The sequence below is a fragment of the Acipenser ruthenus genome, chromosome 5, assembly GCF_902713425.1.
Source record: "Acipenser ruthenus chromosome 5, fAciRut3.2 maternal haplotype, whole genome shotgun sequence".
NCBI lineage: Eukaryota > Metazoa > Chordata > Actinopteri > Acipenseriformes > Acipenseridae > Acipenser > Acipenser ruthenus.
This window is the reverse complement of record NC_081193.1, coordinates 66763447-66786858: the sequence shown is the minus strand read 5'-3', so window position 1 is coordinate 66786858 and position 23412 is coordinate 66763447. Positions and strand designations below refer to the sequence as shown.

Here is a 23412-nt window from a genome sequence, read left to right as displayed (position 1 = left end):
GTTCTTGGTGAAGGACCTCGACAGCCCCCAAGGAGTCGATGCACTGGCTCACGAATGGCCGCCAGGGCTCCTGTATGCATTTCCACCAATTCCGATGCTCCCCGCCTTCTTGGAGAAAGTCAGGGTAGAGCAAGCGACAGTGATTCTGATCGCTCCTCGGTGGCCTCGGAGAATATGGTTCCCGAGTCTGGTGCAGTTGTTGCACGGTCGCCCGAGGGAGCTCCCTCTGCGAGTGGACCTGTTGTCCCAGGCCCAAGAAGGGCTATGGCACCCAAACCCCAAACTCATGCAGTTATGGGCTTGGCCCCTGAGCGGGAGCGCCTGTCAGCCTTAGGGCTTTCGACGGCACTTATATCGACCATTCAAAGTGCGAGAGCGCCCTCTACTAGGTCGCAGTATGCGTATAAGTGGCAATTTCAAAGTTGGTGTCTGGCTGAGGGCCATGACCCGGTCTCCTGCCCTATGGCATTGATATTACAGTTTCTGCAGAAGCTGCTAGATGAGGGGAAATCTCCCTCTACACTTAAAGTGTATTTAGCCGCCATTTCGGCTTGCCATGTACGCATTGACGGGTTATCACCTGGTTGCCATTTTCTGGTAGCTCAGTTCCTGAAAGGCGCAAGACACTTGCGGCCTCCAAGGACGACCAGTTTACCGTCATGGAGCCTTGATGTGGTGCTAGAAGCCCTTACCAAGGCACCGTTCGAGCCTCTCCACAGTGTGGATATGAAGCTCGTGTCTATGAAGACTGCGTTTTTGCTATCAGTGGTATCAGCAAAACGCGTGGGCGAGTTACATGCTCTTTCGGTGCATTCATCATGCACTCGTTTTGCAGGAGACGGTTCTAAGGTCTCCATGCGTCCAAATCCGGCCTTTTTACCCAAGGTCATATCCCCGTTTCATATGAACCAACCAGTCGAGTTGATGGCGTTCCATCCTCCTCCTTTTTCTTTAGAGGGGTGCCGGTGTCTACATTTGCGCTGCAGCCAGTTGGGTTACACCGCATACTTTTACAAGGTTCTACCGGGTGAATGTACTGGAATCCTCTGCTCCGTCATTTGGAGCATCTGTGTTACACTCTATGACGCCTCAGGTTGCGGACGTATAGAGTGGTTGACAATATGGTGTGACTATTCCACCTTAGGACAGGTGTCATTGCGAGCATAGACGCTGAGGCGCAGCTCCGCATATGCGTAGATGTACTGCCTACGCAGTTGCGTTATGACGTAAGTCTGTCCTACTGCCGAGAATCCTCCCTCGCGACGGCTTGGGTACACTGTTCCCATACCTTGATGGTTATTTTCGACTTGAAAGGGAACAATAGGTTGCGGATGCAACCCCGGTTCCCTGAAAGAGAAAATAACCATCAAGCCGCAAGGTCGCTCTGGAAGCCTTCACGGCCTGAAGAGCAAAAGAGGAAGATAGTCTCCGCGCGCTGCGTGTAGTAAGCTCCCAGGGGGGCGGGCTTACACGGCAGCTTGTGCGGAGGCCTATCGGCAGCTTTGCTATAAAGCTCAGCCAATCGCTACTGCCTGACGGCAATATCCCATACCTTGATGGTTATTTTCTCTTTTAGGGAACCGGGGTTGCATCCGCAACCTATCATTTTATTTACAATCTGATGTTCATCTTGCCAGCACTTCTGGCAGTATATGGTCTCCAATACGCGCCGGGTCTGCTGACAAATATTGTAAATAAACGCCGGAGGCATTTAACTGAAGTTTAGTTTAACTGAATGTTTTTACAGTATATACGCAACATCTTGTTTTTTTCATCTTGTTTATAGCTTTAAACTTAGAAAAGAAAAATCACATGACCCAGTGCCAGAGTGTACAGTGCCAGAGTGTACAGCCAGATTCTAGAATAGACAAGTTCAGGATTCTAGAGGACAGCAAACCATTCATTTCAATAGGGATTTGGTCAGGACCCAAAAATGGGTGTGGATTCAACAGGTTTTACTGTATTTAAAGAAACTACTGTACAGTAAGTAATAATAATAATAATAATAATAATAATAATAATAATAATAATAATACACTTTACTGAACCATTTTAAGAAGAAAAAGTAAAACACTATAAAGGGTCCTATTTTGAAGCAAGTACAAAACTTGCCCCCATTTTATCTGAAAGGAAGAAAAAACATAACAAATTATATAACTAGACAGGATCAGTAGGCGGTATAGTTTTGACTTGCTGATGATGGTTCAGGGGTTTCATAACAAACAGGGACTTCTCTTCTAAATAGGGCACTGAGTATATCTTTTAGCAAGTAGTGAAGACTGTAGTGCAATCTGATTCTACCCGGGAGGCACCTGGCACCTGGAAAAACACTTTGAACTATAGAACCCGGAGAAAACATTTAAAAGCAAGAAAACAATACTGAATTGTGTTTATAGGGATGCTTCAAGATAGAGTGTTTTGTTCTGGTTTTGTAAAAGTGCCATTCACGTGCATCAGTAGCACCATTGTGGCAGTGAGTTTTATTTACATGATGAGGAATGCTTGTTTTTAGAGAATTTCATGTCTTGTTGCCCATCGTTGCTTTAGTTTAACTGGTCTTGTCTCAAAGCTGACATCAGATTCCTCCACAGATTTGAGAAAGATCTTATAACTTTTTTAAAAAAAATTTTTGACAAGACTGCATTTTATCATTTTTGAGAGGCATTTTTAACTGTCAGTCTCTGATTTAGATATAAGTATTTGGCAATAATTGATCCTGCTTGCATACATTTGAAAATGGTGAGTCATTTTCCGAACAGCATCCAATTATGCTGACTGAGATAAAACTTTTAACCCTCTCTAAAACAGGTTGGTTGCAAACAATAGGTTGCATTAACTGCAAACTGTTTTTAAGTAATAAAAATGGGATTTGAAAAACAATCTTAGACACAACAATTCCTAAAACTCCCTAACATGTTATGAATAGGGATAGACTAATATATTTTATAGAATATTCTCTTGTTTAGGGGTCATTCCATGGCCTATGACTTCTCAAACTATAGTATACATAAAAAAAATACCACAGATTGAAACCAAGATGGAAATGATCTCAAAGAGATACAGTACATCCTGTCTGGTGATGCTATCAGCTATGACAGTTCTCATGATGGTTCTAAAGGATGTGGTCAGATGTTATATTGTTCATGCTGCTCCTTCAGAAGTCAGCACCTCAATACTAGAAACTCATAACCAGAAATATTCTAAACTGAGCCACTGGTCTTCAGCCCATTTTCTATCCAAACTACTTTAATGTGTAGGAATAATATGTGTCACAGTGCTGAGAGATAATACATCTGGACAACTTAGAACATGTTTTAACATTTATATTTGATATTTTGCATGACAAATATCACATTGCCTGTCATGAGAGAAGTTAACAGCTGAACGAGTAGGGAGCTGGTTTTATCCAAGGAAACTAGTTTCACTTCATTACATTAATACTGCAATACAACAACTCAGAGCAAAGTAACTCATATAAAATGTTGTGTAGTTTATTGAGTTTGTGGATTGAGTGGACTTACTGTCAACCTTCTGGATTTGCGTAGGAGCCTAGACTTGAGAAAGAAAAAGAAAGCCAGCACACACTCCAACTAATCCTCATATTCAATTAATATCTTGGTGCTTAATTTATGCTTCATACCTTTCAATGATCCTGTGATTTATGGTATCTTAAATTCTTGCACAGTAATAATCTACAGAACTACATGTCACGTATACATTTTAAATCTAAAAAATATTTTAAAAAACTTTTTTTATGCTTCTCGCGCCCCCCTCCATGTTCCATGATCCATTGTTGACAGCAATAATTAGACATTATCAGGTGGGCTGGTTTAAGAATTTAAACTGAGGTTGAACCCTGTAACAACTATAGCACTTAGTCATCTCTTATAATTTATAGTAGTTTATCCCCAAGACAAATACATTGAAATTGGACTTCTGAAAGTCAGATTAAAAATGTGTTTTGCTGTGTATATGTTTATAGGCTAACAATTAAAATATAACAGCTACAATTTTTTAAGAATGCCTTCAAAAAGGAGTTGCTTCATCATTTGAATTTAATTTCATTTTGTATTTTGCAGTAGAATGTGTGACTTGTTAGTGTAGACAGGATGTCCAGATATTTGCTGATGTGTAGTATAAATGTTAGGAGGCTGTGTGGTCCAGTGGTTAAAGAGAAGGGCTTGTAACCAGGAGGTCCCCGGTTCAAATCTCACCTCGGCCACTGACTCATTGTGTGACCCTGAGCAAGTCACTTAACCTCCTTGTGCTCCGTCTTTCGGGTGAGATGTAATTGTAAGTGACTCTGCAGCTGATGCATAGTTCACACACTCTAGTCTCTGTAAGTCGCCTTGGATAAAGGCGTCTGCTAAATAAACAAATAAGAAGAAGAAATATGAACTCATCTGCTTGGGGTTCATAGTGGATAATTAAAATGGGCTAACCCTCACTCCAACCTTAACCTGATTTTTACACTGCCTGTTCTTGTCAGGAAATGAAATTACACATTTAATTGCCTTGTCAGACACGCAGTGCCAAGTCCCAATGGGATAAACACATGGAAGACATTTGAAAATAGTCTAAGCAAATGAAACGTATCAGAAATTAGCATGTTTAACACAAGTTTAATAGGATTTTCCCATAATTTTGTGGTCCAAAACGAAGGTTAGCTTCTGTAAAACCACATTGTTTGAATATTTACGGTGGTTTTCTTGACTGGCATACAGATGTGGAAAACGTATTTTTAGCTTCTTGTTTTACTATCTTTCACACTTTAATTGCTAAGAAACTGCTTTCAAGACTGCCAGTGATTTGGGATTTTCTTCACATTTTAATAACGTTAAACGCAAGATCTATTTATTGATGCAGTCTCTCGTCATCCAAATTGTTGTTAAATGATATGTGCTATATTTGACCTCCAAGATACCAGATGAATCATACAAATCGGAGGGCTTTATTTTGAAGAAATGGAAAAACAAAGGTAAAACAACACTGATGTTTTGATTGAAGTAAATGGCTATTAACAGAAAAGCAGCAACATTGTTGCAGGAGGGAACTTAATCTCATGAAAATATTTATATCATTGCAATACATACAACATGACACAGTACAGGTAACGTCACTTAGGGCTCTGGACTCTTGACCGGAGGATCGTGGGTTCAATTCCCAGTGGGGACACTGCTGCTGTACCCTTGAGCAAGGTACTTTACCTAGATTGCCCCAGTAAAAACCCAACTGTATAAATGGGTAATTATATGTAATAATGTGATATCTTGTAACAATTGTAAGTCGCCCTGGATAAGGGCGTCTGCTAAGAAATAAATAATAATAATAATAATAATAATAATAATAATAATAATAATAATAATAATAATAATAGACTCGAGGGTGGACGTGGAAAATGCTGTTCACTCACTGTTTTGGAAGGGGGTACTCAGACACTCAGTCCACCCACTATTTTTTGTTTTTCTTTCTTTTTTAAAATGTAATGCATTGTTTGCTTGTTTCTTATTTCTATGATCAGTGATGTCCGTATGGTCTTTATAAGTTTGTATTGTAAAAGCGATTTGGAATACTATATTGTAAGTTAAAAGGGCTCACGTGTCGGGCTAATATTGTCTGATTTGTTATGGTTTAGTTTTTATTTGCAACCTGCAGTTGCATGGGGTTTTTTTTTTTCGGTTTAGCATGCAGCAATAGTATTTCTTCTTGAAAATCCATTATTACACTGAATATAGCCTTGCAGCCAAATAATATTTCACAAGAACATCATTGCTTCACACTGGGTAGCCCTATAGAGTCCACTCGCTATTTTCTGTAGGAGTCTAACCCTGGGTAAAGTCACGTTAAATTTGCTGAGAATGCTTAAGGCTTCAGGAAGGCAGCCCAAAATACAACTTCTAAACGTTGACATGTTCAGGTTATTGTTTAAACTTGAATCTGGTAAAATTCATGTGTTCTAGAAATTGCGGTCCAGCAATAAAAGAGTGAAATTGATACTACATCAGAGGAAATCATTTCATTAACCTTTCTAGTCTAGTGCTTCTTTAGCAATATTGCTGCCCTTATAATGTGATGGTGACAGTCTTCAGCCTTTATATTTTGTTATAATTTAGTGCATTTAGGGGCTGATGTAAGGATAGGCGCAGTGCAAACAATTGTGGCTGCAAAATCGAAATTTCCTAGCGACCAGGCAATTATTTTGCATTGCAGTCTATGTAAGCTTAAGAGCAATGCAAATTACTCAACACGCAGAAATAATGAGCTGCAATCATGATAATGAGGGTCACAATGAGGGCCGCTTGTGCATCAGTCTATTTAGCGGCCGCACTTACAGCCCAGAGGTGAGGTGAGTTAGGAGTACAGTCAGCAGTAGGCTGTATGAGATTTGTGGAGTACGAAAATCAAACCTACAAAACAATATGTCAGAGAAAAGGTAGCAAAGTTCTCTTTGTGCACGGAAACGAAAAGAAAAGTTTTATGAGGAGGAGCTGAGAGTCCTTACAGCTGAGGTCACTCAGCATGAAACTGATTTATTTGGAAAAGCCTCAGCCAACATCAGTTATGCTACCAAAGAGGGCATATGGTCCTCTATAGTGGAGAAAGTCAATGCTGTTACCAGGAGGACAGTCAACCAGGTGATGAAAAGGTGAAATTGAGCTATTAGGTCTAGAATGACCTGCGGAGTGGGACGATAACGCCTTACCACCGCATCTTCCGTCATGCCAAACAAAGTGACGCTGGGTTTGAATATTCCAAAGGTTTTCCTGCCTGTCCTCAACAAGAGCCAAGCATCACCACATCAGCCAACCTAAGGCCAATGACAGGTCTCTGAAGGTGTATGGTATTATACAGCTGTTAATTACTCACTTCTACAATGGTTTGCACCTTGTAAGAGGAGGTGCAAAGTTTTTGGAGGGTCAGCAATTGCCCAAGAGCAAGGCAAAATCCTTACATCTCATTATAATGTTTGCACCCGCTTAGTATTCTAGATCCCCGCCCAATTACTTCTTTCATTTCTTCATTTGAATACATTTCAACATCATTTAAATGGATTAATGATGGAAAAGTGCTAATTTGATAGCAGATGCAGAATGCCAGGTTCCTTCTTTACATATGGTGCATTTTTAGTGGCCGCTAAAGTCCCACTTTACGGCCGCTAAACACGGTTTACGAATGCAAAACGCCAATTTTGGCCACAATATGGGTGCTTTGCATCCACAAATCACTTTGCACGTATCCTTATATCCTTAATCCTTACATTAATCTCAGCTGCTCCTAGGTTCCTTTTATTTTTTTCCTGCCATATATATATATATATATATATATATATATATATATATATATATATATATATATATATATATATATATATATATTTCACCTGTACATATTCTTAAAGCACTGTCAATATTTCTTTGAAGCTTGCATTAACTTTCACTTTTAGGTTCTTTGAAGTCCCTTGGGAAATTTGGTATTTTCATATTGATATTCCCCTGGTGCTTTTACTGATTTTCACTTTCATTTTAGTGGAAATAAACACTAGAAAATGTCATAGGGCAAAATGAGCCTTATAAAAGCAACTGTAAAATACAGTAATCCCCTAGAGTGGATATCAAATGCTAATAGTTTGTTGAAGTGATATACCATGAAAAAAAAAAAACAGAAAATAACAATAATAAGGGTTTTCTATTTACTGCAAGGCACATGAAAAAATAATCTAACTAAGGAGTGAAAAACATTTGAAAATGAATGAGATTGCTAGCTTATTTTCTATGTGGTTTCGAGATTGCTAGCTTTTTTTTTCATGGACTGTGAATTTGTCAGTTTCTCTTGTGTCAGGGCTGGTCGCTGTAGGTTGCAGAGAAGATGCTCTGTTTACCCATATTCTGCTCTTCTTACTTCTCAGGACATCCTGATAAAATAACAATCTAGTGTCTTCCACCAATTTCAGCCACAGAGTGGCTTGTAATGTTTAAAAAGGATTGCATAGATTGACTGCAAAGGATAAGCATAACAAGGCTGGAATTTGATCACTGCTTTAAAACTAACAATAGAACTTTACCAAATGCTTTGCTTAAACTTGGGATAAATTCCATCTCATTTGAAGGATTTTATGATCTGTATACTGTACTTTGCCAAATTGTAAAGACAGAACCAAAAAACTATTTTTAGTATGAAAAAGACAACATATATATCACACGTTTGGAATATACTTTTCACTCTGACACCCTTCTATATTTTTGCTGCAGGTCCACTGTCACTTCCCAGGGTTAAGTAAAATCTTGCATGTTTGATACATGAACATGTCTTTTAATGAACTTTGAGGTTTGGAATAATAGAAAATATACTCCAGTTGCATTATACCTAAGGAATACATACAGTTTGTTTACTGATTTCATCAACTGGTTATATGTGGTTTCGAGATTACTCTTAAAAATAATGCAACCCAAGGGTGGTTCTGGTTCTGTAAAATGTTGTAAAAAAAATCCAGCTGTGTTTATCCCGATAGAATAAAGGTCAAATCAATCCTTTAGATACTTAGAATTAACTTCCAATTGCAGTAACATGAACTTAAGGTTTCTTAATATTTAGACAAATATAATAAATGAATAAAGAGGATCACTTTTACTTGTAAGGAAATGGCACATGATACAGATATTTTTCTTGGTGGTTGGTGCAGTTTGCACACAAAAGTATGGATGGGATTTAATATGATTTTCTTTTTGTCTTGGTTATCCCTCTCCCTATAATGGTGCATATTAATCAATTACTTTCTTTCTTCAGTTGCAGCAGTGAAGAATTTAACTGAAGTCCAGTGAACACTGTTCAGATTCCAACATGAACAGGTCAACCCTTGTAACCATTACGTTTGGTAGGCACTTTTTAAATACATTTTTATCCTCTCATATAATTGTGAAGAAACTTGGTATAGGCAAAGCACAATTTGTTGAGGATATCAGAATCTAGGTAAGGGTGTACTATTGAAGGCTTTATCATAGGGATCGATTGTCTCTGTGCTTTCCATTTAAACTATGTGTGGGCATTTATTATAATAAAATATTCTACATGCTGTGGATAACAATGATGACCTACTTTTAATCATACATTCATCTGTATAGAGTGTGTTAGTCTTTAGCAAGTTCTTGGAGTATCAAAATATAGGGGTATATAAAACCACCTGTTAATATGTCCATACAAATGATTTGTCCCACTTTTTACATGGACATACTGTGGATGTAGGTCATGGTGGTTTACTTTTTCATTAGCTCTAATTAGGGTTCTCATTCAAAATCTGGACCCTTATTGCACAGATTGTGTCTGTCTATCTGTCTCTGTCTGTCTGTTCGTCTGTCCGACTCTGGTTTCTGGTTTGACAGACCACCAGTAGCAATAATCTTGGACTACCTAAAATAAAATAACTATTGCTAATGGGGGTCTATGAAACTAGCCGCTAGACTTTAATGTAGCCCACGATTATGAATTTGTGCATGCAATGGCTTTGTGAAAATGAATGAAAATGTAGGAAATGAAAAGTAAAAAGTTCAGTAATGTTATCTTTTTATTTTATAGGTGAACTTTCTGTTGTAAACTGATTGACTAATTAATAACTAAACAAATGTGCTGTGTGATCTCTCTTTTGTGTAGCTTTGTTGCTAGTCTGTGCTGATGGAGCAAAAGAAAATTCTAAAAAGAACAAAAAGCCAAAACAGAGTAAGTATGTAACATCAAACTCTCAAATTAGGTTACATACCACTTGTAACGATGCTTATTTTGCAAAACAGCAAAAAAAAAAGCTTGAATGAGAAGAAAACCATTAAAAAGCTCAACCACGGGACCTAATACGCTAGACATTTAATGCAAATGTGGCCCTTGCTCTTGTACAGGCTACTATTTTTTGTAATACTATTTTTCATGATGACTGTATTTTTCTTTTGTCTTCATTCGTAGCTGTACCTTCTATAGACTGTGACATCCGGGCAGGGAAGATCAGTATCCCAGAATTCATGGCGAGGTGTCCTGCAGGATGTCAGGAGATGAAACAGCCTGTGTACGGCACGGATATCTATGCCTCCATTTCCAGCGTGTGTAACGCTGCTCTTCACAGGTCAGAAATCACAGTGTTATCGGTTTGAATCCTGCGTAAAGTTCATTTCTACCGTGAGATTCTAGCTAACATTCAGAAACTGCTTTTGTCTTTCATTACTAAATGTCTGTTTTTTTGGCAGTGGTGTAATGACTAATGCTGGAGGGAAGGTTCTTGTGAAGAAGGTTGCTGGACAGGCCTCCTACAGAGGCAGTTTCTCCAATGGCATCCGATCCATGTCTCTTCCTAAGTGGCGAGAGTCATTCATCGTGTCTGGTAACCCCACCCCCCATCAACCATACCATTTACAATTTAAATCTATTTTGAAAAAAAATCATAGATGGTTTGTAGTTAGATCCCTCGCCTTTTTACATTACAATGTTTCTAATTATTATTTTACATTACTTATGGAGGTTTTAACACATTGTGTAATTAGTGGCCACATAATTTTTTGAACTGCAGTATTTTGTCTTGTTTTGCTGTCTAAATTAAATCTGGTTAACCAGGAACTAACAATTGCTTAGTTAATAGTCTGACAGTGCATAACAGAACAAAAAAGTATCCTGCAATAGGATTCTCAGACTGTTTATACTAAATCCATTGAGCTGCTATCCTACCAAGATACAACTAGACAACTTGACTGGACCCTTATACCCTTTGTGTTGTTTCTCAGCTGGTAAAGCAAAGAAAGGAGTGACCTACCCATCAGTCCTTGAATTTCTACCTTCAAAGCCCACAGTTGTAAGAACAGGTGAGATATGGTTGTAAATATGTCTTTAAAGAAAAATGTTATTCCCATATAACTAAGAAAACCCAGAAGATGTGTTATTTGTGAAAGGACACTTGCCATTTTCATAAACATCAAACATGATGCATGAATATTCTTTTACATATTGAATATTTTCTTTTGCCAATACAGAACTCAAAAAATCTGAACAGGAAACTAAAAATACAAAGCATTCTGGAACCTCATCAGACAAAGCATCGGTTCAAGGTACAACATAAAATCTAATAGCTGACACATTTTATACTGTAAATGTAGCTAATGGTTCTACTGCATAAAATTTGTACACTTTGGAACTAGGAATGGTTCTAAATACTGCCACCATGTAACTCTGTATTAACTCTGCTGGTGTTTTCCCAGTTTAAATTTTGAAGTTTAACTTCCAAATTTAAATCATTAAAATGGACCTCTATATAATAGCATTCATTTTATTTTTTATTTTTTCATTGTAGTCCGAGATTTATCACTACAAGATCTAACAGGCCTACTATGCATGGATACTTCCTTTGGAAGATATAAGCATCCTGGGAATCAAGCTGGCTCTTTGTGTTTGTAGATAAGGAAAATGTATAGCAGATTGTTAAGCACATTAAAGAAAACCTTTCGCTCAACGTTCAACATTCAACAGAGAGATTGGCTGGAACAAGTCAGCTGTAGTTCTTCTTCAGGGATATACCCAATGGCTGGAGTCAGTTTGTTTGGTCAGTTGGTTAGCTTGTAATGTTAATGCTATGATGGAAATTGATTTTCTTATAGAGACAGCCACAAATTAGCCTTAGACTGGTCCAGCTGCCACCACAACAGTGCAGGCCTAAGAGCCAAGAAAGGCAATGACACATTGTCATGGAAGTACAAAACAACGGTAACAGTATAAAACAAGCAAGAGACTACTCTAAAATATTTTAACTGTGCCTTCCTGCAACTATGTTTTTTTTTCTTATTCAGTAGTTTATGAAGCAAAGGGGTGGTTCAGGCAGGGAACTCACTTTTAATCGGTCAATCAAATCAATCTTATTAAGCAGTGATAACCAGACAATTGTCAATCAAAATAGCAGTACCTTATCGCTAACAACATAATTACTTGTCCAGTGATCGTCAGGGAAAGGATTCAGATCTTACCTGATCCATTACCTCCTGCGAGTTAGAGTTTTCCTCCCCAGCCTCCACCTGTTTTTTGGCTTCATCTAAGGGGGAGGGCAGCTATCTGCCCCCTGCCCATGGCTTTCCTACAGTCAGCCTCTCCACTTATAAGCGGAAAAATGTAGCAGGGGTTCCCCGAGGCAAGGCCAAAAGGCAAAAGATGTATTATAGATTAAATGTGTTATCCAAGAACATATAATATGCATAAGTGTTATCACATCTAATCTGTAATACATATTTTATCTATCACACGAGTTCCCTGACTGAAGTATTGTTACAGTTGTTTTAATCCTCTGTTATTTCGTCGTTGCACTTGCTTCACAAGGGGGCCCCGAGAGCTCAGCAGCTTTCTACTGAGTTACTTTTTGATTCAGCATTCTTTTGGAAGTACGACAACAATAAGCCCATACTTGTGTATGCATGTAGTGTGTAGAACTATGTTACAAACAAAGCAACTGGAATAATTCAGCTTTCTTTTGGAAGTAGGACAAAAAGAAGTCAAGGCCCCTCCAGCAACAACTACCCATCAAACCACAACGACTCCAGAGCCAACGACTACAACTCCTGAACCCACAACCACCACTCCCAAACCAACGACCACCACCACAACCACCATTCAGCCACCTACCACCACAATTACCACCACAGTTAAACCCCGTGCAGTCGCACACAAAGTCAGAGAAGCAGGTTAGTCACTGGGAAGAGGTTATTTCACACAGACAGCAAATTGATTGGAATAGGTTGTGAAGTTGTGTGGTTGGGTCAACAAGTACAAGAGAAATTAAGTTTGAGTAATGCAATGCTAAATTATAAAAGTAAAGCATCTATTGACAGCATAGTAACAGAATCCTGTCTCTAAAAATCGACCTTAAAACAAGGAATGACCTCGTACTATAATAGCTATAGACTCTCATACTATAATAGCTATAAGTACAGTTGCATATTGTACACTTCACGACAACAGTCCCCCCCTGTCTAGTATAACTGCCTTGACTTTAGAAGTTATACACTTGGAAGACTGTTATCACTTCGTACACTCAATGCACCCTATAGCTAAGTAACATTAAATGAGTAAATGTCAGATCAGTAAATATTCACACCATCCTCCATATTCTTAGTTCACAGAGCTAACTGTCACGTCCGCAATACTCTTTTGAGCATGCCAGTCTGTCTTTTACAATCAGGCCTTCGAGGATTAAGCAGTAATATTAAATACTGGCTTTATACTGTATTTCTGATTCAGGTAGCAATCACCCACTCTATGCCTCTCTAATCGCAGCTGCAAGTTCAAGTAAGTGCAGTTCCCGATGGCTGTGTCTATGGTGTGTTGCTTGATGTCTTGGGATGTACAGGTTCGGTCCCCCTGTGCTTGTGGTGGTTGCATGTTAATTGTTGTTTTTCTTCCCTGTGTCATCTGTCTCTGTGTTTGTCTGTGTGTTTATGTGCATCAGGATATTTCTGAATGCTTATGCATATAGTCAATGCCTAAAATGTTAATAATTTAATGTAAATGAATGTCCAGATATCTTCTTATAATAAATAACATATATGATAACAACAAAAATAATAAAGAAAACCATACTCTTTTGTTTTAACATTTGAAATGATTGAAATCTGGTAATACTAATCAAGTGATCTTATATTTATAATTAGAGGCCAGTGAAATTATTTTTATTTTTTATAATTCTTTGTTTTATTTTTCACAAATTTCATTTTATTACAGATACACATTAATAAAACAACTCAAATAGATATATCAATAATAGTATACATTATGTTTTAACTACATACATACGTTTTATTAAACATTATCTATTTTTTTAAACATTTTGACATAAACAGACCTCGCACAGAAAAATAATTTAGTTACCATAATGTCTCATTAGCAGCAGTAATGGTAACGTACAGTCCGGCACTCTTTTTAATTAACTGCCTATTTACAGTAAATACTGCCCATGCCCTCTATAAAAATACAATAAGATCAAGTAAATAAATATATATTTACACTGCCCTACTATTGTGGGGTTGTCATTATAATTGCACATACAGCAATCTACCCATTAAAAAAGTGATAGGAAGTGTATTTCAATCCCATTGCACTGAAGAAGGCTCCATATACAACAAGCTTGGGGTTTCTCAGTATTTAACCACTAAGCAAAGCAGATTCATTCACTCAAATTCATTCAAAACCAAAACAGCATTTGCTCCACTGCAAAGTTTGCACCACTTGAAATAAAACAAAGAATTACCATACTAATACAAAATATAAGCAAGTAAGCCATATTTTCCCCAAAAGGAATAAACAGCTAATGCTTAATGACGGTATCTTTTCGACTCCCATTCCAGCCGACAGTTGCAAAATCTGCTGCATACATCCCCTCGTGCTCAAATGCGCTGTTTAGGCATTTTAGAAACAAACGTCTCTTCTTTTCCATCACAATATTAATTCCCAAAACGACTTGTTTCAAATTATACATCTGCGCAAGTGCTAGACAGAGCTCCCGTTTCCCTTCAGACCGTGTCTATGGTAACAGCTGAGCCTTACGATTGCAAGTATTTATTTAAAGTATTTTTGTATAACCCTTCCAATTTGCTTTATAATGATTTTTCATTTTATTTAGTTTTATATTTGCATTTAGTTTTATTTAGTTTTATATGTTACATTTTGTTTTATTTCGTGCTATTTTGTATTTGTTTCATTTCGTGCTATTTTGTAATAACATAATCATAATACATGGTGAATTATTATTTTCCTGTACGCTTCAGTTAATACAGTTCAATAAGCTGAGTCAGACCTAAATCAGACTAAAATAGAAAATTATGTTACACAAGGTCACCCTTGACAACCCAAATGGGGCAGCAGTGTGGAGTAGTGGTTAGGGCTCTGGACTCTTGACCGGAGGGTTGTGGGTTCAATCCCCAGTGGGGGACACTGCTGTTGTACCCTTGAGCAAGGTACTTTACCTAGATTGCTCCAGTAAAAACCCAACTGTATAAATGGGTAATTGTATGTAAAAATAATGTGATATCTGTATAATGTGAAATAATGTATAATGTGATATGTTGTAACAATTGTAAGTCGCCCTGGATAAGGGCGTCTGCTAAGAAATAAATAATAATAATAATAATAATAATAAAAATGATAAATAACATTAGCTTCCAGAGTTAAAATTTTACCAGCTGTAGCAATTCTAGACATGTCAAGTCTCATGCACTGTATGTGACAAGTAAAATGTGTCATACAAATCTCACTGTAGAATATGAGATAACAGTGTTCCTAGAGGTTAACAACAAATGCAAGTACCCATATATTGATATTTTATATTAAATACAATTCTGGCGAGCAAGAGTATTTATTAACAAAGAAATGATGATGTATTTTTTTTCGTTTTAAAACCTCCTTTTACATGTGTGGCCATTGCTGCCTTTTGTTCTGGACCCTTGCTCACAAGACCTTTCGTGAAAGGGGTGCAACGTTTATTGTTATAATATACATGAACAAGAAACAACTCGGAACAGAACTGAAGTACTATCTGCAACTAAGCTGCTTAATGATATAAACTTCATGTATTGATAAAGCTAGCTTCAGAATCAGGCGATTAGTCAGTAATACACAAATACAAAATCTTAATAAATCATCTGTTCAATTTAGGCCCCAAAATACTTCAAACTTGTTCTCTTTAAACATATAAATAACACATCTGATTTGGTCCGTATAAAATTGTAACTTATTAACAGAGAGCTTGTATGTATTGTTTGTTACTCAACTGGGACAAAAGATTATACAGACAGCTGTACAACAACTGTACACTGACACCATTTCCCTTATGGAAAAAACATATATTTTTTAATATATGGTAGATAAGTATGATCCCTATAAATGGCCATATATATTTATTTTATATGTTGAAAATATATGGTGCAACATATATTTTCATTAGTCTGTAATCCATATAAAATAAAGATATGGATTACAGACTAAAATATATTTTAAATATATAACAAAGGGGCCAATTTTTGCATATGAAAAGTATAAGGATCATACTTTTGTACCATATATTAAAATATATATGTTTGTTCCATAAGGGTTGAATCTTTTCTATAAATGAATTGTCTATGTGAAAGGCAATCAATATTGTATGTTCCGTATGCATTTTAAATACATCCTTTCACATCTTCACATCCTTTAAACGCTTTTCTCGTTCTTAACATTGACTTCAGGGCAGGCCCAGAATGCACAAGGAAAGGGGCCAACACCAGGTATGTCTTGCACTATGGTGTTTGTTTTATTATAGTTTACTTTACTGTAATTTTTTAAACGTTAATTTTAAAAAGCCTGCTTAGAACTATACAACTAACTAAAAAATAAATTGTTTTAAAGCATTCAGGGACTCTTCCACCTATGCAAGTAGAAATGCACCTCGCACCAATGCAGGTAAACACGCTTTAATTATCCTGATGCCTTTTTTGTACCTTGTTGATGCATTAACCTTTATGTTCAACAGTCATTGGACACTGCCACCTGAAAACGACATTGCTGGCTCTTTAAATCTGTTTTTTATAGACTGCTATAGTCTCTGTACTGCATGTTGCTGCTTTCTGTGTGTATTGTTAGCAATAATACCTTCAAATTATTACTTCACTGTCTATTAAATCCTGGATTGGTATTTCTTACCCCATTATATATATATATATATATATATATATATATATATATATATATATATATATACATTTTAGAGGTTGGAACGGGTACCCGAAAACCCTGGTAAAACCCGGGTTTTAAATTACCCAACGCTACCCAGGTCTCTTTTTACTACCCAGGTCTCTTTTTACTACCAGGGTTTCGATTTATTAATTTGAGAATTTAAAGAAATTGCAGAAAATATGACAATACAGTTGTAAGCACAGGTTTCTGGCCGGTGTAATAAAGACAACATTAAAATAAAGCTTTGCATTAAGCCTTTTCTTAACAGACAGGATATCAATGTTTTACAGAAAACAATAACACAGCGAGTGGCAAGTACACCTCAATAATAATAACTGCAGTGACTATTCTAGAGAACTAAATTGGAAACAAGACAACAGAACAACAGGGCTCTACAGTGTGAATAATTTGGCTGCCTGTGCGAATGTAAATTTGAACTTTAAATTTCTAAAGGTATAAAAATAAAGGTGAATAAAACATAAAAAAACACATATCTAAACTCTCATAGCTCAATCGTAATGTAATGTACTACTGGGAATGTAGTTTATTGGTGTCCACTGCCCACTGTTAATCACACATTAAAAACTACAAATCCCATACCCGCCAATTTCACTGATTTATCAGTGCGATGGCTAAACATTTCCAGGCAGTTTGAAAACAAACCAAGGTGAGGAATATAACAAATTATTTTCATGTCACTGGAGAAATTTCAAAAGAAAACCGAGATGAACAAAATTCAGATATGTTATTATTATTATTATTATTATTATTATTATTATTATTATTATTATTATTATTATTATTATTTTGATGTTTCCAGTACTGAAAAAGGTTACACAAGTTTTTAATCATTACCCAAAAAATCTGTGTACCCGGGTATTTTTCACGGCAGGTACCTCGTTCAGGCTTTTTTACACGTGCCGGTGTGTGTATGTGTGTATATATATATATGCAGGGGTAATTTCCTGTAACCCAGAGAGGCATGGGGACATTTTATGGAATGATAACAGCTTTAAGTCTGTCTTATCTCTTATTAGTGTTCACAGTATTATCACTGTTGATTTGTTTTTTGTTTCTTTTTTTTGCACTTTTTATCGGCAGATTTTCCAAGTACCACACTATAGAATTTAAAGTTTCAAACACAAATAGATCTTCAGCTCAACTCTGGCAAACTGTGGAAATTAGGTCTGACCCATAGCATATGATGAAATACCAGGAAGAAGCAGTTTACATGTTAAATCAATAGTGAGCTACTGAAGTAAAAAAAATAAAATAAATAAAAGACAGCAAAACTAATATAATTTTACCATTATATTATATGACCATTATACTGTTTAAAATTGACATTTTAGCTTTCTGTATCAGCTAACGTACACTGGTCTACCGCCCTTCCTTACCCCTTACACTGTGTTGGTCAGGTATCCGCAGACAGGAGCCAGCCGTGGCTTACAGGAGACAGCCTGGAGCACCTGCAAATCCAAGTAAGTTGACATTTTTTTTTTACCTTCTATCTTTGGCTTAAAACAGTTCATTGAAATCCTTTCTTTAAGTTAAGATACCGCTTTTTTCTGTTTAATGTCCTTGTTCTTCTACAGTAAGAGTTACCATAGGTGTATAATAGGCATATAAGCTAGATAAACCGCTCTGTAAAGCAGCATCATCTACTACACAGGAGTTTTGCAGTGAGGTTGTACACTCGATGGCACTAGCTCTTACCACTCTAGCAGCCTTTTTTTTTATCTAATCCTTATGGCATGTATTGTGTACAGTATTGAATATTATGTGACAAGTGCAAGGGCATTCACTTAGATTGGCATTCCAGATGTTATTAGTAGTATGGATAAACAAACATCTGATTTGGATGAAGTCAGATTCTATTTAAGTCACCTGATTCGGTTAAAATCAAAACCTAAAAATATTATTCATACTGTATAATAAGCTATAATTACAGGGTACGTTTGCTTGATTCGGTCTTGATTGATTTACTGGGAAATCTGATGTCTTCTTAAGTTATTGCTTAATAATACTATATAGGAGGTCTGAAAAGGATAATTGTCTGTCGTAGCTCTATATGGAACAAGGCAAATGAAACAAAAGGGTATTTACAAGTAACATTTATTACGTTTACTGTTTAAGTCTAATCTCTATTTTATCTCCCTGAACTTAGCTTATAACCGTGTAAATCACCCCGCTCAAGACAGAACCCAACAAGCTGTGCAAGCCAACCCCAGTAAGTGTTTGAAAACCTGGCTTATCAGCGGGACAAGAAAATGCTCCTGTTTTCAATGTAGCAGTGTTTAATGCAACATCATACACACAATGAGAACGAGTCAGTTTTAAATACAGCAATATTTATATTATTTGAAAAAATTGAACCAATTCATAAATCAATTTATAAACCAATTCATAAACCAGGCTACTGTAATCAAAGATTACACTGCATCCTCATTTTTTTGCCCTTTCCTCGTTGAAGAGGACAGCTGCTTGTGCCAAGCCCATACTGTGCAGGAATGTTTGCTCTGTGACGTTATGTGAATATGCATAGCAGAATAATAATAATACTGTAGCTGAATCCATCCCCCATCAAAAAGCTAACATTTTTACCGGTATAATTAGCAAGTGGAGTGTGTATTACATTAACCTTGATCGAAAATGTGACACAAAATTACTTGTATTGGGCTTAGTCAATATTCTTATAAATGAAATAACATTAAGTGGTTGTTTGTAAAGAGGATTTGGAGTTTATTCTTCTGTCATTAGAATGGAAGACCACAGCATTAACAGAAATGCAACACAATGGATTTAGTAGCACACTGGTAGTGGTAGGATAATATGGTACTTGGATTACCAGTGTGTTTTGAACTATTTCATTATTATTTATTATTATTATTATTTATTTATTAGCAGACGCCCTTCATTGTGATACCATTTGTACAGTATGTCAAAATATGAACATGATATCACTATAGTAGCAATCCTGTTTCTTATCAATTAAATATGAGTAATTGGTTGTGTGTCCTATAGTACATAACCACTGATGGCAAGGGCAGTCTACCCCAGCCCAGCCACTGTGTGGAACCTTGGGAAAGTCCCGCTCCCCATATAGTTGCAAAACATGATACCTCACCGGAAAGAGGTTCTTACTAGTGTTAATAAAAAGTTGACCCTAAGCCAACAGCCAAAGCAGAGTTCATGCTTCCCACCCATACTGACAGATAGTCAAATTGGCTTATAAACACATTGTATTGTGCTTCTAGTGCGTGAAATGGAGACTGGGTCACTTGAGCAAGAGTGAAAAGTCTATAATAATAATGCAAACGAATGGTTTCATTTATCATTGAACAAAAGAAATGTTGCCCAGAGTGCTCCTTGTTGGTTTAACTTAATCTGCCTGTCTGCACAATTAGGTTATCACAGCAGAAAGGCAAGGCTAAGCTTAATTTTTTTACAGATTGGGGTCTGGCACCAAAAGCACTTGTCTCTCAGGTCTACTGCACATACAGGTCAACTGCGCATAATTAATCTGTGATTTTGACACAGCTGTTTCAATTAAAACAACACATTCACGGTTCACTTACTGCCACTGTATAAAGAACCTAGTTTATGCAGCGTTCAATTAGATGTTACTGTATTATTGGTCTTTGTGAAGGTAGTCAGTATCTGCTATTCTTGTAGTTGACGTGATTATATACTGTTGAAGTGAGGTCGGTCAGCTTTTTTTCTTTAAATAGTTATTTGAGTTGTTTTAGTGCAAATTAAATTACCCCTTGATCAATATTGTGAACCAGAATTGGTTACAGCAAATTATGAGTACTTATCTGTCTGTAACTTGCCGTTAAGAACAACACTTAGTCTTGACAAATTCTGAACAACCTGTGAAATTGCTAGTAAATACTGTATCCTGTTGCCATGACCTGTGACATCCTTAGAGAAGCAGGAAAGGTAAACTAAAAAAACACTAACAACACGTTTTTACTTTATTTATTTATTTATTTGGCAGATGCTTTTATCCAAAGTGACTTACAGGTGTTACAGGGCAGTAGAGTGTTACAATTCAAGATTCATATTTAAATATAGTACTACTAAGATACAATATAGGATGCAGCAGTATCTACAATGACATATTAGTAGTGAAATAGTGCAAGGATAATGCATTAGCTGAGGATCCAGTAACATGGTGCTTAGGTCAGGAAAATCCAGTAGATAGTAGGAGGGGTAGATCAAGAGATTTACAAGTGCGGTCTAAACAGGTCGGTCTTGAGGAGACGGCGGAAGGCAGTGAGAGACAGAGCAGTCCTGAGGTTCTCTGATAGCTGGTTCGACCACAGAGGGGCTAGGGAAGAGAAGGAGCGGGCACAGGAGGATGGAGAGTGAAGGGATAGCTGAGAGGCATTCTGAGATGCGGGAGGAGATATGGGAGTCAAAGGGGAGGAAGATCTGGGCATCATCAGCATAAATGGGGTAAAAAAAAGCCAAAAGAGGAGATGAGAGTACCTAGTGAGCAGGTGTAGAGTGAGAAGAGGAGGAGATAGATCGTTAAGGTACACCTTTAGAGAGGGGGTGAGGAGAAGATAGCCATGCCAAGAAACCTGGAAGGAACGGTTAGGGATAGGAGGAAAACAACCCTTGGCTTTATTGCCAGATGGCTTATATTAGCTCAGCTACAACTGGGCATGAACTGGATCTTGGGAAACTCTTCTTTGATCCTACGGTTCTGTGAATCCAATTATGATGATCACACAACAGCACAGTTCATTCATACTATAGCATTCAGTTTACACTTTGCTGCTTTTTTTTCACAATTGCTCCTAATACTTGTACTAACTAAACATAGATGCTGATTTGCCTTGTCATTACCTTATTTGAATGGCCATTTTTCTGGTTATATGCACTGCTTGCAGTTTTATTTTTTTGCAGATTTTGGGCTGTATTTCTCCTCTCAAAAGCTGCATTTGAGTCCCCCGGGCGGGGGTACACATTTCACAGCAAAGTACTAGTGCAACTGCTGCTGCTTTTGTAGTTGCTTGTTTAATTTTTGCCTCAAAAGCAGATGTAATCTCTCCTGCAGCTTTCACTAGAAGGGACTGGCATCATATATACCAAAGGCCAGATTGGCAGACAGGACCGAGAAGGCAGACAGGTATTGATGTAAATGCTGTTTTTTTTTTAATACATTAGCGCAAAATGGACGCTTTTGGTCTTGAAAGTAGACCACAAGCAAAATGCATCACTAATGAGAAGTATTAACACCTTTAGATGGAATGGTTCGCCAACAGCATAACCTTAAACGAATGTGATAAATATACCATATACCTGTATAACAATCACATAAATAGTGTCTTAAAATAAAATTCTAAAAGTTATAGATTGAAAACAATATTAAAACCCTGGGTTTCATCCAAGTGACTAATCCCAATTCTCTGTATACAGATATTAGTGCTGTTGTACCAGATACTGGCTATACCTGGACTGAAGTAGGAGGAGATGACACCCCAGGTAAGCCATTGAATCACGCCAGCACTGCTTGTCTGGTTGCTTGTATTTTACCACCAAGAAGCATATTTGATTCACATGCAAAATGAGAACCAATACACTGTTCACATACCAGTGATGTGGATCATCTGTGTTTTTTTTTAACATGGTCCAAAGAATTTGCTTGTGTTTTCTGGTATGGACTCTGCCTCTCCAGATGAAATCAAGTTTATGTTGCTCACTGTTAAACTTGATTCACAATAAATCAGAATTCAAAGCATTAATAGAGTTAGTTCTCCAGATATACCCTTACAAATGTTTAGACTGGTGAAAGCATATCAAAGTATAGTCAAGCATTGAAAAAGCATAGTAAAGCTAAATCACAGATGGTATGGTAAACTATAAAGAATTTAAAAAATACCATTGGAATACCTTACCCTAGCAATGCCATTATCAGAGCATAGCATTACCAGCAATAGCAGTACAATGGAGCTGGAACACTGGCAGTTCAAATATCAATCAATCCATCAATCAATCTTTATTTTATATTGCGCCTTTCATAGTGGACCACCATCACAAAGCACTTTACAAGATGCAGTAACAACAAGAAAATCAATAATACATTAAGTACAGTGGAAAGTGAATAATACATGATAGTAACATAATACATGAAATAGTAGCAGCAACACAGATATCAGGCTTAAAGAGCATGGAAAGTAAGAGAGAACAGGTGGGTCTTGAGAGTTGATTTAAAGCGAGCAACAGTGGGAGCATCACGCACCAAACTGAAATGTGTTGGTTCACAGTATTGTGATACCATTGGTCATAACATGAAAATGTCTACCAATGGCTCCATTGTATTGTAGCTGCCCTTGTGCTTCTATTGTCCCTTAGTACAGAGCCATTGCATTTGGTGAGGAAATTCATATTATAAGCATTTACATCGACAAAATGAATGTGCACAATTTACCATGACATACCATGATATCTGATTATAATCGTTGGGTTCTAAGCCTGGGACAATACAATAGGTTATGTCTCGATTTGTAACATCAAAAAAGAACCTGCATACCAGGCTGTGTAGCTCATGATATGGTTGCATTTTATTTTCACTAAGAGGTGTGTTTCCGCCTCCTTTAGTGAATTGGGATAAGACTTCACCATGGGCACTATAATACTATTTCACCACCTATTTCTAATGTGACCACAGACACCCAAACTCGA

At 37.1% G+C, this 23412-nt stretch overlaps 1 protein-coding gene across 7 annotated transcripts in view; it reads left to right on the top strand.

Annotated features, from left to right (window-relative positions):
• Window positions 1–23412, top strand: part of LOC117402346 (vitrin-like) — a 64349-nt gene that overhangs the window by 20230 nt on the left and 20707 nt on the right. For 2 of the 7 annotated variants that reach the window (XM_034003402.3, XM_034003400.3), the window contains exons 2-15: window positions 8785–8872; window positions 9646–9711; window positions 9949–10105; window positions 10227–10360; window positions 10758–10835; window positions 11004–11078; window positions 12492–12695; window positions 13252–13299; window positions 16230–16268; window positions 16390–16443; window positions 18135–18197; window positions 18884–18946; window positions 21785–21856; window positions 22147–22212. In XM_034003402.3, coding sequence (XP_033859293.2) covers window positions 8839–8872; window positions 9646–9711; window positions 9949–10105; window positions 10227–10360; window positions 10758–10835; window positions 11004–11078; window positions 12492–12695; window positions 13252–13299; window positions 16230–16268; window positions 16390–16443; window positions 18135–18197; window positions 18884–18946; window positions 21785–21856; window positions 22147–22212 — 1153 coding nt within the window. In that variant the 5' untranslated portion in view covers window positions 8785–8838. The remainder of the gene's footprint in view (window positions 1–8784; window positions 8873–9645; window positions 9712–9948; window positions 10106–10226; window positions 10361–10757; window positions 10836–11003; window positions 11079–12491; window positions 12696–13251; window positions 13300–16229; window positions 16269–16389; window positions 16444–18134; window positions 18198–18883; window positions 18947–21784; window positions 21857–22146; window positions 22213–23412) is intronic. The other 5 variants (XM_034003405.3, XM_034003404.3, XM_034003401.3 and 2 more) reach the window with 4 other exon arrangements.